At 46.4% G+C, this 13430-nt stretch overlaps 1 protein-coding gene across 1 annotated transcript in view; it reads right to left on the reverse strand.

Annotated features, from left to right (window-relative positions):
- Nucleotides 1-1778: 1778 nt before the first annotated feature.
- The window catches only part of ANKDD1A (ankyrin repeat and death domain containing 1A), a 33728-nt gene continuing 22076 nt past the window's right edge, over nucleotides 1779-13430 (reverse strand). The window contains 8 exon segments of the mRNA XM_036842000.1: nucleotides 1779-1891; nucleotides 1924-1995; nucleotides 1998-2027; nucleotides 3985-4189; nucleotides 6160-6255; nucleotides 7327-7422; nucleotides 9190-9288; nucleotides 12365-12463. Of these exon segments, the coding sequence (XP_036697895.1) occupies nucleotides 1779-1891; nucleotides 1924-1995; nucleotides 1998-2027; nucleotides 3985-4189; nucleotides 6160-6255; nucleotides 7327-7422; nucleotides 9190-9288; nucleotides 12365-12463 (810 nt within the window).

Genomic DNA, 13430 nt, shown 5'->3' on the forward strand with positions numbered 1-13430 from the left:
TTTTCTAAGATATGGGCTCCGAAACTGGCCACAGCCAGCTGTGCCACATGCAGGAGAGCTCACATTAGACAGAAACAGCTTTCAGGCATAACTTCCAGGCTCAAATGACAAAATTTGAATCAGGTGTGAAGGTGAGTTAATTAGTATCCTAGCAGTGTTAATTTCCTGGTTATGTAAGATGTTAACATTTGGGGAAGCTGAGTGAAGAGTATTTGGAAATTCTTTGAACTATTTCTGCAGCTTTTTCGTTAAGTCTGAAATGATTTTAAAATTAAGAGTTTAAAACTTTAAAAGGTATTTTTTTTTTTTTTTAAAAGGTATTTTGAAAAAGAGGGGAAAAAATGCGAGTGTGTGCCTCCTGGAACTGTCAAAATGTACAGATAAGCTGAGAATAGAAACAGTTGTGGAGTAAGCACAGCATTCATAAAAGTCAGGGATTGAATTAAGGGCGGTCCTTCTCGTAAGGGACGGATGGAGCCCTTCGCCCGGTTGGGGAGACAGGAATGCTGAGTTTGGCCCCTGACCTCACCACCTGATGAGCTGCTTATAAACGCTGTGCCCAGAGTCCTCTCTGAAAAGGCATCCCTTGCACCACAGGGGGCTGCTGTGAGGCTCCAGTGAGATGCAGGAGATGAAAGTAAGCTGAGAGCTGCAAAGGACCATACCTCTGGGAAGGGATTACCTGCAAAACCTGAGACAGGCCCCCGTGAAAAAGATCACAAACATTTGCCTGCTGGTCCTGCCTAACTATGGGTTTCAGTGGAAGCAGCTGGAAGTCTGTTTACAGTACTTGTTTTTTAAGCCCTTAAATGGTGGTCCTCCTCTGTTCAGTGGCCCCCACTCTGAGGTCCCATGCTCCTGAAGGTCCAGTCCCTCCAATTACATGGCTGTGCACCTCCTTGGGGCGCTAGAGTCATCGTTTGCTTTCTTCCTGATGCTTTCTGCAAAAGACAAGAATCCTGTTGCCTCTTGTTGCCTGAGCGCTGCCTCACAAGGCTAGTTTGATGTTTTAATTGCCTGCAAGAGTTTATGTTAAAAGATGATGCAGAATAATATTTAAGAACATGCTGGAAAAAGAACCAAGTCATCCCTAATTCCTCCCCTCTGAAATGACTGTTTCGCACCTTGTGTGGCAGCTGGGGGAGACCCACCACACGGGGGACTTTCCCTTTGCCCCTTGATAACATGCTATCGACGCTTTTCCTTGTTGCCAAGTGACTGATGTACCTTTATTACTATGGATGGCTGCCTAGTACCCCATCCTGTGGTTGCCCTGTAATGCACCATGGCAATGGACATTACAGAGTTTAAGCCTTTTTCATCATGAGCCGATTGTTTTTAATGAGGGATCATTACTAGAACCTGTTACTCCGCTTGCCTAATGGTTCTACATGGTGCCCTGAATCCCAAATCCCAAAAAGAGCTGTTGGGATGGACAGACTCAAATAGGTTGTGACGGCCTCAGAAATTTTATTTGACCAGATCTTACTGGTTCAACTCATCTTAAGCCAGTTTTGACCCATAGGTCTTAATGTTTGTGAAAAACAACTCTGCAGGCTGTTCCCACCTTATTCCAAACCGGAGGGGGGGAAAAAAAATCGATGTAGTATAGAGAGCTGGATAGGAAGAGATTGTAGCTTCGGTGGCCTTGGGGCTGTGAAGGTCATAGGGATCGTCTGGGCCACCCTCATGGCACAGATGGGGAGACTGGGGCCAGGAGGTACTGTGAGTTGCCCAAGGCTCCGTCTGGGTTCCAGGAGGAGGCAGGGCTAGGAACATCAATCTGGAAGGTTCAGAGCCAGCGCCACAGCGCTGTGGTCTGAGCAGCCTTGGAGGGCCCTGCTGCAGTCCAGCGGGGCTATGCAACTCTGACTCTGCGCCCGGCGCTGCCCTGAGCAGAAGCCGGGCAGGGGGAACACTTACCAGCCAGGTCCCTCCTGCCAATGGCGACGAGGTCTTTGAATAGCACTCTGCTGGGGTTCTCACTGGCTGTGACCAGTGCCCGTGCTCCCGGTAGCTCTTGGTGCCTGAGGATCATGAGGGGAGAAAGAGAGAGAGAGAAGGCGCCAACCCCGCCTGCCTTACCAGAGCCAGGCCTGAGCACACCCCTTACCGCCGCCAGAACATCAGACCCTTCTCCAAGTTCAGCAGAATTCAGCCCAGAGATGGGGAGGGCGTGGGAGGGAAGGGGAGGAGCAGCCTTAGATGGGATGGGGGGGTGGAGTTTTATATCAGGGACACCTGGATCTCCCCAGTGCCAGGCTTTCCCCTGAGCATCCACCATGTATCCTATTGGTGTCACTGGGAAGAGGGAAAGAATTGGCATTCACTGTGGTACCACGATGCACACATGACTATACAGTTCATCTCTCTGGCGGCTCACAGTAACCTGTGACTTGCATGCTAGTGGCCCTGTTCTTTCCCCTGAACCAGTGGTTCTCAGCCATAAGTGCTCATTGGAAACACCTGGGAGGCTTTAGCAAACACTGACACCTGGGTCCCCCTCCCCATTCCGAGATTCCTATGTACTTGGGTCTGGGTGTGGCCTAGGCAACAGATCAGTGTTAAGCCTTCCCAGGTGATTCCAATGTTTGGAAAATAAGTGCCCATGCTCTTCAGTGCCGAGGTGGGGTTAACTTGCTATTCAACTGTGACCAGGTCAGCTCTCCCAGCTGGGGACAGACGGTCTGGCACAGCCATGGGGGCACAGCCATCAGGTCCAAGTCAGTCAGCCACTGCGTCCCTGACGTTCTGGTGTCTGTGGGCCCCCAGTAGGCACTTCCTCCTGGTGCTGCTCGTGATGTAGCAGTTTCATTTGACCCGTTTATTCACTACCCCTTGTCCCCAGCCCTGTAATTTACCAGTGCTCCTTTATCATCTATGAAATCTGCATCGGTAATAGAGTTCACTTGTGGACTCCCCACTCTATTCCACTACCTGATTTGCATATGTTTATGTCAGGTATCTCTCTGTGTTAAATATTTTAGCTTTCTAAGGTTGAGTCTGGTTGAGTTAGACCCTCTTCGCTTTTTTCCCCCAGAATATTCATTTATATATTCCCTGCTTCTTCTTTCAGATGAACTGTAGAATCCTTTAGTCAAGTTTCAAAAACCTCCTATTTTGATTTGATTAAAATTGGATCAAAGCTTTAATCTGGGGAAAATCAGTACCTACATGACACTTTTTTAGCTGGAAATACAGAATGTCATTCCACTTACCCAAGTCTTCTTTTATAGTTCAAATAATTTGTATTGTCTTACTCATATGTCATTCATATTTCTGCTTAGAAACACACACTATTGTAAATGGAGTATATTTTTTACATATATTTTTTATATATATTATATATATATATATTTTAAAATATATTTAAAATATACATTTTTTACATATATATATATTTTTTACATATATATACCTCTATATATTTTGCCCACTTATTGATGGTACAGAGGAATACTATGGTGTTCGTATATTTAATCATGTTTAGCCATTTCATTGAATTATTTTATTCTAAGAGTTTTTCCGTTGATTCTTCTGGACTTTGTGTGTGTGTGTGTGTGTGTGTGTGTGTATCGCATCTGAAATTAATAAATCTCTCTCTTCCTTTCCAGTGTTTACACTCAATTTCTATTTCTGTTTCATGTCTTAATACCAGGGCCAGAATTTCCAAATAGATGTTAAATAATAGTGGCGACAGCAGCTCCTCTCCTTTTTACAGGGAGCACCTTTAGTTTCACGTGTGAACGATGGGTTTCAGCTCAAGCACATTCGTGAAGAACGTGAAGTTCACAGGTCAATGTGGAGGGAGGGGCAGAGGGCCCAGTCTGTGTAAAGGCCTGGAGAGGGGAAGAGCACGTGATGTGTTGGAAGTGGCATATGGCTTGCTGAGGCTTTTCCCCCAGAAGCACAGAAAACTGAACACACCCCGCGTGCCCCCACCCCTCCACCCGGTTGCTCTGGGGCACCAAGGCAAGGTGGTACCTGTGCACTGTTGCTCGATGGCGTGGACGTGGGCCTCGGTGAACTCCCAGCAATACGCCAGCTTCTTCCACTTGTGGGGCCGCAGGTACCTGGAGGCCAGTCACCACAGCACAGAGCGGAGCTGCTGCGTTTCCTGCCGATGGTCCTGCTTAAAGGTCAAGCTCTTCCCAGAGGGGTCACAGAGGTCCCTGCATGAGAGCTGGTCCTGTGGGGCAGATCCCAGAAGTGCAGCAGCTGTCTGGGGGAAATCCCTGCCAGGCTCTCCCTCGTGAGCCTGGACACAGAGCTGGTGTCATCACAGGCCTGGGGCATAGTGTCCATTACTCTGGTTTCTGACTCTGTGCCTTGCTTTGAGTGCTGTAACCTGAGTTGCTTACACTGTTTCTCCATCCAGAATTCCTTTTCTCACCTCCCTGTCTCTCAATTCCATTGCCACAGTCAAAAGACCACCTGGGTGCCACCTCTTCCAGGAAGCCTTCCCAATTTCTCTCTTTTCTTTGTGTTCTTATAGCACGAGTGTCAGTAGAATGACTCAGCAGCTGTGGCTAAAACCAGGCAAGCCAAGAATCAGGCACTAACTAAACTTGCCAAATGACAACAAGGAGAGAAGGTCTGGGTTACAGAATTCTTTCTATGCAAAGCAGGTGATAAAATGAGAGGTTACCAAAAATTATGTAATAGCTTCAGTTAAACCCACAAAAGTCTTAGTTAAAGCCACAAAAGCCCCTCAAAAGGATGTGGATGCAGATTTCTAGTTGTTAAAAAGCTCAGGTGAGTTCTGGCATCTGCAGCTCTGAATCTTACATTCTGGCTAACTGTGTCTGGCCAGTCACCTGGGAGGTGACGACCTGGGAGCTTGGCTCTCTCCTCGGGTGGTAAAAACTGTTTCTTTAGAGCAGTGTTCTCAGCTGCCTCTTACATTGGGATCATCTGGGAGCTTTAAGAACCACGGAAGCTTGGCCCTTACCCCCTAGATTCTGATTGAATTGGTCTAGGGGTAGGAAGGAGGGATTTGTGATTCTAACTGCACCACTGCCTTAGTGTTGAAAACTTTTAAAGCCTGAGGTGGTTTAAAATTAAGCATAGAGATGAATCAGTTCATCAAACCACTGGTATTAATATTTAGGAGTAATCTGTTGTACGTAAAGGGGTTGTAATATTTACGAGAATCCAGCATGTCAGTGAAAGAGAAAATCTTATGATTCCTATGGAAATTTATCAATTGATTGATTTTTGGACAGTGATTTTTTTGAGAAGTGTAAGAGAAGTTTACTAAGTTTGTAGACAATATCAGAATGTTTATGATATTCGAGATTCATTTTATAGGTTTAATTTATTGGATTTAATGGGATAATTTAAGAATTTAGGAAGCATTTGAAATGCTTAAAAAGAAAACCTATTATATTAAATTTATTCATTCAGTTTAAAACGTTTAAGGTTGTTTAATTAAGCTTAAACATGGGACCAAACTTTAATCAAAAGGCTTCCTTGAAAGTGACTGTTAAAATTTACTTGTTGTATAAATATAATAATAAGATTGTAAAAATAAACTTAAAAGGTTGAGGAAAAGCAGGATTTAAATTTTGTAAACAATTTAGTATTAATTTCTAAAACTGAAATAAATACAAAAATTTATTTTCTGTGTATAAAAGTAACCATTAAGGACAACAAAAAAACTCTCCACCCACCCCCATTTGCTGACACTGGAGCTGTAAATGCAGGACCTTACATCTGCCACTCCTCTTTCCCAAATCCACAGCAGATATCACTAATCAATCCCAGCACCCTTTCCTTCTGGGCTCAGAATGTTACCTGAATAGAACACCCCAAGCCACAATTCCAATCACCTGGAGCTGGCAGTGAGCTGGAACCAACCTGCCATTTCTTTATTCATGCATGAATGCATTCATCCATCAACCAGGAGCTACAGCAGGGTCTACTAGTATCTCCACACTGGCACGCACCTCAGTCAGCCTTATTTCAGTGTGGTTTGGGTGTTCACCCATCTCTGGATGCCCCCAAAGAACCCTAGTGTTAGGTAAGGCAGGGATTATCACTCGCTTGGAAACTGAGGGACCCCTGAATTGGTCAGGGCTGGGGTTCAAAGCCAACTCCACCTGAAGCCACGGCCACTCCCTTTCCAACACGGAGAGACCAAGCGCAGGGTCTCAGTACCTTCTCCCATCTGTAGAAGCGATCGGCTTTTATGATCATGTCCACCAGGCTGACATGGTTGATGTGGGCGGCCACTGGCAAGGCGGTTTTTCCTTGCTGCGGGTAAGAAGGGAGCAGGGAAGCCAGAGTTCCTATAAGAGGGTGTAGCGTGGCCTCTAGCACTGACTACAGACCCTCCTGCCCAAAGAAAGCGGTTTCCAGCAGTCTACACTGGAGAGCAGAAGGGTTTTCTGGGAGTAACTCTGGGTGTGGAAAAGTCACAGGTAGAATAAGGCAATAATTCCAGCAACCACCTCTTGTGTTCCTCTAGAACAGGAGGACTTAAAGCTTATAAAACTCAGCCTGCATAACTCTTCAAGGTCATCTGTGAGATAGATGTTACCAGCCTCATGTCTCAGATGAAACCAGAACCCAGAGAAGGGGCTTGGGCTCCTGTGTCAAGTTTGCTGCCTCCCCTCAGGTTTCCAGCCCTTTGCTCCAGGCCTCCGGCACAGTGCTGGCCTCCACCACCTCCAGGGACCTGCGGGGAGATGGGAAGCTCCTCTTCAAGCTTGGCCAGCTGCCCTGGGCCCCAGCTTCCCTCCCAGGAAGCAGGAAGCCCTTCCCAGGTCCAGCCTCAGGGCCTGTTCCCTGCCCCCATCTCTTTCCCACACCATCCCAATGGCTGGGCCACGTGTGCAAGGGCCCTTCCCCTCATGAGCCTGTGACCTCTTCAGCCTCACACTAAGCCTTCAGCTCTTCTCGAACCTCTGGCCACCTGAGGAGGTGGCCACCCCAGAAGCACCACGACCCGAGAAGCTTCCCCCAACCCTGTTTCACACGCACGGAGTTGTGGGGTGGTGACATGCTGTTCCTCTAGCTCTCTTCCCCTCTCCCCAGCAGATGACTCAAGGAGCTCAAAGTCCGATGGGGGCCATGAAACAGAAGACAAACGTATCACAGGCAAGGACCAGGAGAGGGGCGGGCCAAGTGCTGAGGGACCTCAGAGGAGGCAGGGGAAAGTGATGGAGGGGCAGGAAGGCTTCCTGGAGGAGGTTGCCTTTGAGCTGATATATAACAGATGGGAAGCCTTGAACACTCTGAGAGCAGGAGGCATTTGCATCAGGGTCTCTGGCAAAGAGGGAGTCATGAAAGCTTGCAAGGGAGGCTGGTTGTGAGCAGAGGTACCTTATCTCTCAGGTTTAAGTTAACCCCAGCAATGAGGAGAATATCCGCTATGTCCTGCCAGGCATGCTCGGACGCAAGGTGAGGGGTGTCTGCTGCCTCTGGAAAAGAAGCCAAGAGGACGGAGAGCAGAAAAGCATGTAGAGATGGCCTGTGGCTCAAAGCCAGGACAGGACCAAGGTGGGTACACTCCCAACTGGGCCTTAACAGAGTGTTTCTAAGAAGTTATGTGGGGCTTCCCCGGTGGCGCAGTGGTTAAGAATCCGCCTGCCAATGCAGGAGACACAGGTTTGAGCCCTGGTCCGGGAAGATCCCACATGCTGCAGAGCAACTAAGCCCGTGCGCCACAACTACTGAGCCCGTGCTCTAGAGCCCACGAGCCACAACTATTGAAGCCCAGGTGCCTAGAGCCCGTGCTCCCAACAAGAGAAGCCACTGCAATGAGAGGCCTGCGCACCACAACGAAGAGTAGCCCCCGCTCACCACAACCAGAGAAAAGCCCGCGTGCAGCAACGAAGACCCAACACAGTCAAAAATAAAAATAATAATAATAATAAAATAAATTTATAAAAAAGAAAGAAGTTATATGGGAGGGTAAACTGGATTTAATCATAAACATAATACTCAGCAAACTTAGTAAATAACAAAAAAGTAGAAAGAACAAAGAAAAAACACCACTCGCTATCCCACCTAAGTCAACCTCTGTTAACAGCCTTAGTACATTTCTTCCAGTATTTGCTTTAATGCAGAATGTTTTCAGTTTTATGGTTTTACATATTTGAGATCATCCTGTATATACATTTTGCATCTGTATAACTTTCTGCGTATTATAAACTCTATAAACACCATTTTTTATAACTCCATAAGCGCTTATCTATGCCTATACCATAATTTAACCAACCACTTCTCTCTTATTAAGTATTTGGGGCCCTTTTTGAAATGAAAACTGATAGACTGCTACAACAAATATCTTGGTGCATGAGCTCTTAATATATTTCTTGAGGCTCAATTCTCAGACGTGCAAATACTGACCATTTTAAAGGTATATGTTATATTCTGTCGAATTGCTTTCCACCACTAGTGGTTGTGTGTGGCGGCCCTGAGGATTGTACGGTTGAGGGGTGGATTGTGGGGACGGGGATTTTAAAACACTCCTGATTGATCACAACTTCAGGACTCAGAGGCCTCTTGTTATACAAGATTAACCCAGTCACCCCTGCCCTGGGAATTTTCCCTAAGGAAAAAAAAAAATCAATGAAAGGAAAAGGTTGCATGTAGCAAGATGTTTACCACAGTGTTCTATATATCATGACAAAAACTTGGAAATACTCAAATGTTCAAAATAGAGGAATGGGGCTTCCCTGGTGGCGCAGTGGTTGAGAGTCCGCCTGCCAATGCAGGGGACACGGGTTCGAGCCCTGGTCTGGGAAGATCCCACATGCCGCGGAGCAACTAGGCCCGTGAGCCACAATTGCTGAGCCTGCGCGTCTGGAGCCTGTGCTCCGCAACAAGAGGGGCCGCGATAGTGAGAGGCCCGCGCACCGCGATGAAGAGTGGTCCCCACTTGCCTCAACTAGAGAAAGCCCTCGCACAGAAACGAAGACCTAACACAGCCATAAATAAAATAAATAAATAAATAAGAAAAAAAAATAAAGAAAGAAAATAAAGAAAAAAATTGATATTATAAAATAGAGGAATGGTTGATAAAATAATGCTACCTTCAACAAATATTCAAACAACTTTTGACAAGCTGAAAGAGCAATTCCTCAATTCTGGGCCAGGCTAGTAGACCACAGTCAAGCCCTGCCAACCTGGAAGGGTGCCCAGAGGCTCCGTGGGCCCCAGATGGTTTCTGCAGCCACTTACATTGTCAGCGGCGTCCAGGTCACTGCCGATGTCGATGAAGAGCTGCACCAGGACGGGGAAGTTGTGCCTCACGGTGATGTGCGCAGGAGAGGCGCCCTGCTGGGGGGGTGGAGAGGCACAGATCAGTTGATGGGTCCCTCCCAGGACTACCCAGCTGCAGGGTGGTGCTAGAAGATGGGAGTTGGGAGGAGTACAGTAAGTCCCCTACGTACGAACCTTCAAGTTGCGAACTTTCAAAGATGTGAATGTGCGTGTGCGTGTCCGATCACATAAATTAATTCACATGTCTGGCGTACATTGTCACATGCGTGCATCCTCTACTAGTTGTGCTTTTGTGTACTTTACTGTACAGTACTGTTGCTGTGCAACACGAGGAGCTTACTAATGAAGACCTGATGGAATTGGAGGCTCAGAGAAAGGACAAAGAGACACAAGAGGAAGAAGAAGTAACTGAAGAAACAAAGCGATTCACGACGCAGGAAATGGCAAGGGGATTTTCTTCATTTGAGGAGGCGCTGTTAGTTTTTGAGGCACAGGACCCGAACACAGAACAGTACACGAAAGTTGCAGCAGCCGTTCAGAATGCAATCCAGTGCTACTGTGTCATCGATGACGAGAAAAAAAGAGCTACTACCCAGACATCACTGAATCATTTTTTCAAGAGGGTAGATAGAATTGAATCCAGCAAGGAACCAGAACCTGTGCCGTCAACATCAGGCATGAGTGAAATTGCAGCTTGCCCTCCGTCTCCTATTGCTGACGATCCTTCAGCTCTACCATCTCCCACCTCCTCTCCCTCCTCCAGTCAGTAACTCTTCTTGCCTGTTCACCCAATGCCAGCCCCTGTATGCCAGCTGTTGTACTGTACTACTGTACTTTTCAAGGTACTATACTGTAAGATGAAAAATGTTTTATTTTTTGTTTGTTTTTTATGTATTATTTGTGTGAAAAGTATTATAAACCTATTACAGTACAGTACTATATAGCCAATTGTGTTAGTTGGGTACCTAGGTTAACTTTGTTGGACTTATGAACAAATTGGACTTACGAATGTCCTCTCGGAATGGAACTGGTTCATGTGTAGGGGACTTACTGTATAGATAGTGCTTGAGTTTGGACCTTCTCACTTCTCGGATGACATGAGTGGCCTGAAGAATTTACAGCCCACAGCCTGAATCCCTTGGGCCACAATTGATCCTCATGGTGGGCGGGAGCCTGAAATCCCAAGTTTGAGACCTTGCCATGCCAGGAACTCACTATGTGACTTTGGGCAAGTCATCTCGCTTCTCTGCTGCTCTTCATCTGGCAAGTGATGCTTGCTGAGGTCCCTTCTGGCAACAACACCTTAAGATTCTCTGCTATCTCATTTACTCCACACATGAACCTAGCAAGTATATAGGAATGGTATTCTTATTCGTACTTTCATCTTACAAATGAGAACACTTAATAAGTTCATAAAACTTACATGACTCACCCAAGGACACGTAACTAATAGAGACCTTGTGTTACTGGACTTCCTACCCCCGGCATCTAGGTAGGTGCTCAGCAACTATTTATGTATGAAATGAATGAATGAGAGAGCCAGCCGGGACCAGAACAGAGGTCTCACCCAAACCCAACATTCACCCAAGGCCTGGAGGACTCCATCTCCAGTGGTTCCCTGTGAGCACTGACTACGTGACAAAGTGGAGATACTGCCACAGCATCCTTCTGTCTAGGTGTATGGTGACACACATCTAGTAGAATAGTACAAAGCCAGAAAAATCAATGGGATAGATCTATACTTACTGTGGAAAAACACCCTCACATGTTGAGTACCAAAAGGTGACAGAACAGAACACACACACATACAACAAAAATGCCCATGACTGCCATTACTAGTTTAGGCCAGAAAAAAACAGTTTATGGATATTGGAAAAGAAGATTTAAACTATATGATTACTTGTAGGCAACGTGATTGTATATCTACACAGGTCAAAATAGTTACTATACTCCCACCAAAAAAAAAAAACCTCTAGCAAAATCAATGAAAAGTCATATAGAAGATAAAAATACCAAAGTCAATAGCATTCCTGTATTGAATGCCCACAAGAAATGACATATTTTAAAAAGATAGTCTATTTGCAATGACGGTCAAAATATATAAAGTACCTATGAAGAGTATAATTGGAAATGGCTATTACAAAGGCAAACAAAAACCACAGAACATCACTGAGGGATACAAAAGAAGACATAAAGAAATGGCAAGACATGTTCGTAGTGAAAAAATAAAATATTACAAAGATGACCATTTTCTCTTATATTATTTACAGGCTTAATGTAATCCCAAACCCAAATAGCAATAAATGACAAAAAGTATTCTGAAACACATCTAGAAAAAAATTTAAAAACCTAGATAAAACTACCACAGAATTTCAGCAGTGTCCTCAGATCATTGCTAGATAACTGTGAAATCAAAAGAAGGTCTCCTGTGAGAGTGAATGGGCAGACACTGGAAACTGGCTCAAGTGCACAACTCAGATGAGCTAGGAAACTTATCAGAGCTCTAACAGTGGCTCTCCAGGAAGCAGCACGCCACGGAGATAAAATAACCAAGGATGCTGGATATGGCCTCCATCGTCCTGGAAATAGGTCTGTGGGAATGTGGTAGGAAAGGGGAGTGGCAAGAGAGCAAGTATTGCTTTTCATTGTTTTACATTTTATTTATAGAAACCTAAAGAACCAAAAAGAACAAAAGGTATCTGGTGAAGAGCCTTCTTCCCACCCTCAACACCCATCTGCTCTGTTCTCCCCACTCCAATGGTAACATCTTACAAAGCCACAGTACAATATCCCAACCAGAACACTGACATTGATAATACCCACCATCTTACTCAGATCTCCCCAGTTTCACTTGTAGTCATTCATATACATGTGTGTTCTATGTAATTTTATCACACGTGTAGGTTTGTGTATCCGTTACATAGTCAAGATGCAGCACAGTTCCATCACCATAAGGGTCCCTTGTGTAGTCCTTTTATAACCACACCCTCCTCCCTTCTCGGCCCCACGCCCCCATCCCTAGCCCCCAGCCACCACTAATCTGTTCTCCATTTCTATGTTGAGAAGTGAGGTCCTGGGAGACTTGGCAGTGTATCCCTCGCCTCCCCACCTTCCATCCAGGCCCCACACGTACATGATCAGCCACGTCAGTGCTGCCTCCTGCATGGTCGAGGGCCCAGGCCATGTCCTCAGAGCCACTGAGGGCTGTGTAGTGGAAGCAGCTCTGTTTTTTCTAGAGGGAAACAGGCATCAATGCAGCATCCTAAGGACCCCTCACAGCAGGGTTTACAAAGCACTCTGAGATTCATTATCCCATTCACAGCTCACAACCCCCCTGGGACTATTATACCCATTAAACCCTGAGGCAGGAGAAATCAATGACTTGCCCAGGCCTGGTGACTAGTAAAAGGAGTTCACTATGGTCTCAGGATTTTCCTCACCTCCAGTCACAGACTCCGGAACAAAGGCCAAAGCCAGTAAAGACATGTGGAATATAGACGCTGAGGAGATGGTTTTCAAGGAGGGGGACCAATAAGATTTACCTGTACAGGGTAAATCCCACCCAGCATGTACTGTCCAGCTGGAGCTGGTCTAAGCGCATCCGAAGAGGAGCCTGGCAGGGCCAGAGGGAGGGCTTCTTCCTGGATGAGACTTCATCTCAGGCAGGACCCACTAGGTAACCAACTGTCCCAGATTGCCGGGGACTGAAGTTTCCCTGGATGCGAGACTTTCTGTTTTAAAATCAGGACAGTATGGGGCAGACCAGGATGAGTTGGTCACCCTCCCAAAGTCGAGTCTGAGCAAGTTTACAGGGTGGGTGGGAATTCATCCACCTCCCAGTGGGAAATGCAATCACTTTGGGTTTGCCCCCTCCTCAGAGACCCTGCTGCACGACACTGCCAGAGGTGGGAGTGTCAGAATAGACCGTGGCCTCTGCCAGAAACCTCAACTCAAGGCTGGAGCACGAGACCCGGTGAGGTGGGCAGCTCCAAGCCACCAACGACCACCAGCTGGATCTAACCCCCTGAGTCTCTAAGCTCCTGTGCTGTTACTGCTGGGGAGGTGGCCATGGCATGACCTGTCTGTGCCCCCTCCCAGTGCCTAGTGCTGGGCACAGAGAAAGGGCCTTTCTGACTAAGGAGCAACACCTTGCTGATGGAAGTGAAACAGGAGGGAAGGGGGCAGGGCACAACCTTTAA

This window comes from Balaenoptera musculus, chromosome 2 (genome assembly GCF_009873245.2).
Source record: "Balaenoptera musculus isolate JJ_BM4_2016_0621 chromosome 2, mBalMus1.pri.v3, whole genome shotgun sequence".
Classification (NCBI taxonomy): domain Eukaryota; kingdom Metazoa; phylum Chordata; class Mammalia; order Artiodactyla; family Balaenopteridae; genus Balaenoptera; species Balaenoptera musculus.